Source organism: Sarcophilus harrisii, chromosome 3, assembly GCF_902635505.1.
Source record: "Sarcophilus harrisii chromosome 3, mSarHar1.11, whole genome shotgun sequence".
NCBI classification, from domain to species: Eukaryota; Metazoa; Chordata; class Mammalia; order Dasyuromorphia; family Dasyuridae; genus Sarcophilus; species Sarcophilus harrisii.
The window spans coordinates 236,246,663-236,249,448 of record NC_045428.1 but is presented as its reverse complement, the minus strand read 5'-3'; the positions used below and the strand labels follow the sequence as shown (position 1 = coordinate 236,249,448).

The following is a 2,786-nucleotide window of genomic DNA, read 5'->3' as shown; positions in this document are numbered from 1 at the left end:
TTAAAAAGTCCCTCATTAACCTGCCATACTTTCAGAATGCGAATTTTTAACACTTGCAGTGCCTCCTACCAAAAAAAAAACATGTTTATGGAAACAGTTGACTAAATTAGAGTTTAACTTTAAAATTTTGAACTTGTTAGATAATTCTTTTGTTTTCCATGTTTTCAACACTTACAGTATTGCTAGAAAGACTTGAATCAACAGAACTATTATTTATTGTCAACAATCATCCAGACTCATGACAACTGAAGAACAATATTTTTCATAGATGTCACTATTTGTTGTTCAGTTGTATTTGACTCTTCATAACCCCCAACCGCAATAGAGATACTGGAGTGGTTTGCCATCTCCTTCTCTAGCTCACTTTGCAGATGAGGACACTGAGACTAAAGGTAAAAGTGATTTGCTCAAGTTCACATAATTTCTGAGGCTGGATTTGAACCCAGCTCCTCCTCACTTTAGGCTAAGGACTGCATCCACTGCATCACTCAGACATCTTATTTCATTTTACTAATTATTTTCAAACTACAGAAAATTTCCAAATATAGCTTTCCAAATAAATGTGAATCCCACATGACAATGAAGTCAGATACATGCCATTCTATCTGCTATCAGAATTATTCCGAATATACTTTCAAGGAGTCTGCCTAAGATGATCTTACATCCTGATATTCTTTTATTTAAAAAAATTAAGTTATTTTTATTTGATTTTTCATTTATGAAATTAAAAAAAAACTTTCCAATAATATAACCACAATAAAAAGATGATATATATGAAATCACAAATCTATTGTGTACACTTTGCTATTCCTTTCGAAAAAAGAAATCATCTTCCTTCTAAAGGATTAATTTCCATTTAAGTGATCATCATAGAATGTCTACAGGCAAAGTATTAATGAATCACTTGGAGGTATGTTTTAAGAGGAATTCATTGGAGTATCTTTTAAAGGCATTTTCATTTAAAAGCCAGTGAATTCATAGAAACATACATATTTTTTGGTTGAAAGGATAATAATGACAAGGAATGACATATTCCCTAATACACATTCATTTTAAGATAAACTGCCAGAAGCAAAAGATCCACTGATTGAAACGCTTTACTGTCTGAAAAACTAGTTCAGTTGATAAGCATTTCAATAGCTAAAAGTTTATTAAGTTACTACTATATATCTTGTAGAGTATTAAGCTCTAACTTCCCAAAGATTCTTCTGAGGAACTTGATTTTGGGGGTCAAAAATCCAAGCAAGATGTAGAGAAAGAAAACAGATATTCTCTTTCCCTGGGAGCTCCAGTTCAGATGTTTGAGGACTTTGAGAAACAGTCTAAAAATTAGTTCACTTCTTTCATGGACTGAAGGACCCTCTTTTGAGGCACTTCTGAGGGTATGTCAATCTTTCAGCTTAGTATATGATTTTGTGTCATAGTATTCACTTGTGTGGTATTCCAGAAGTTTAGCTTAGTGGATGATGATAAAGTGGGAGAAGACAACTAGAACTGACGGGGCCAATCCACATCTTGACAGTTATTGGCATGCCTTGTAAGTATGTTGCAATGAAAAAGTTAATCTCTGAAAAAGTCTAACATAAAAAACCTGTCCATGTACCCTCAGGATTTGGGAGAAGGGCCATGGCTTACAAAAACAAAAGTCTTACCTTCTGTATAGTGGGATCCTGAATATTGTGAAGCACTAAATTTAAATATGGCAGAAGTGATATTTTAGAGAGATATTTAACAAGGAAATAATGTTTTTTGAACAGAACTCTATTGCAAAAAAATTAATTGGAGACTATATTTTCTGCAATGATACAAAATATAGGGCAAGAATAAAAATCTCTTCGTGGTGTGAGACTGAAACCCAAATAAAAGCATTTTAAGAAAGGGAAATGAAAACAGTTTTGCCAAGCCAGTCAAACAAATTTACTAGAAAATCTCAACAAACACCTCAGCTGTGGTATATCAGATCTGAGCAAACTTGCTGGAAATGAGTTCTCATTGGGAGTATCTCCCTCATGACAGATGAGATTCTGTATCTTTTCCCAGAAGGACGGATCCGGCTGCTTCTGAGTCCCTAGTACTTTGCTGCCCTGAGGGCTCCATAGGGATTCTGAGACTTCTTGTGGTATCTCTCTTATGCCAGCCAGCTGTACAGACTGTTGGAAAGTGATGTTCTTAGAAAGATGTGGAATTAACCCAAGCTGGTTTGGACAATGATTCCATGACACTGTAGGAGCAGCTATTTTTTCAGTAGAAGCCAGAAGAATAAAACCCTCCACAGCAAGATGGGCGGCAGCAGCCATAGCTACCATAGCCTCCACAGCCCAGGCCTCCATAGCCATAACCACTATAGCCCAGGCCTCCACAGCCACAGCCACCAAAGCCATAGCCTAGGCCACGGTAGCTGCCATATCCACAGCCATAACCGGAGCCATAGCCACAGCCTAGGCCTCCATAGTAGCCGTCATAGTAGCTCATTGTGTTAAGATTTGTGGATGTGGATGATGTTAGGATTTAGTTTGGTAGAACACTATGTGCACTGGGACTTTTATACACTTGTAGCAGGAGGTGTGGCAGCTTCATTCCAAAGCTACATCATTCCCATTAATGAACTTGCCAAGGAAAAATCATATTCTTGTCACTGTATTTTTTACTGAGAAGAATATCTTCAGCTCATTAAGGGTGTTTTCTCTTGAACTACTGTTTTTCTATGAAGACTCCAACAAGAATTGCCCTCCTGTTGTGAGAGATGATTGTAATGTTGCCAAAGCCTCTGTGGTTAAGGTGAATAG

At 36.8% G+C, this 2,786-nt stretch overlaps 1 protein-coding gene across 1 annotated transcript; it reads right to left on the bottom strand.

Annotated features, from left to right (window-relative positions):
• Positions 1 to 1,824: 1,824 nt before the first annotated feature.
• On the bottom strand, positions 1,825 to 2,501 carry LOC111719659 (keratin-associated protein 6-2-like). The gene has a single exon (XM_031964170.1). The coding sequence runs from the start codon at positions 2,470 to 2,472 to the stop codon at positions 2,242 to 2,244; it is 231 nt and encodes a 76-aa protein (XP_031820030.1). The 5' UTR covers positions 2,473 to 2,501; the 3' UTR covers positions 1,825 to 2,241.
• Between the last annotated feature and the right edge of the window lie 285 nt (positions 2,502 to 2,786).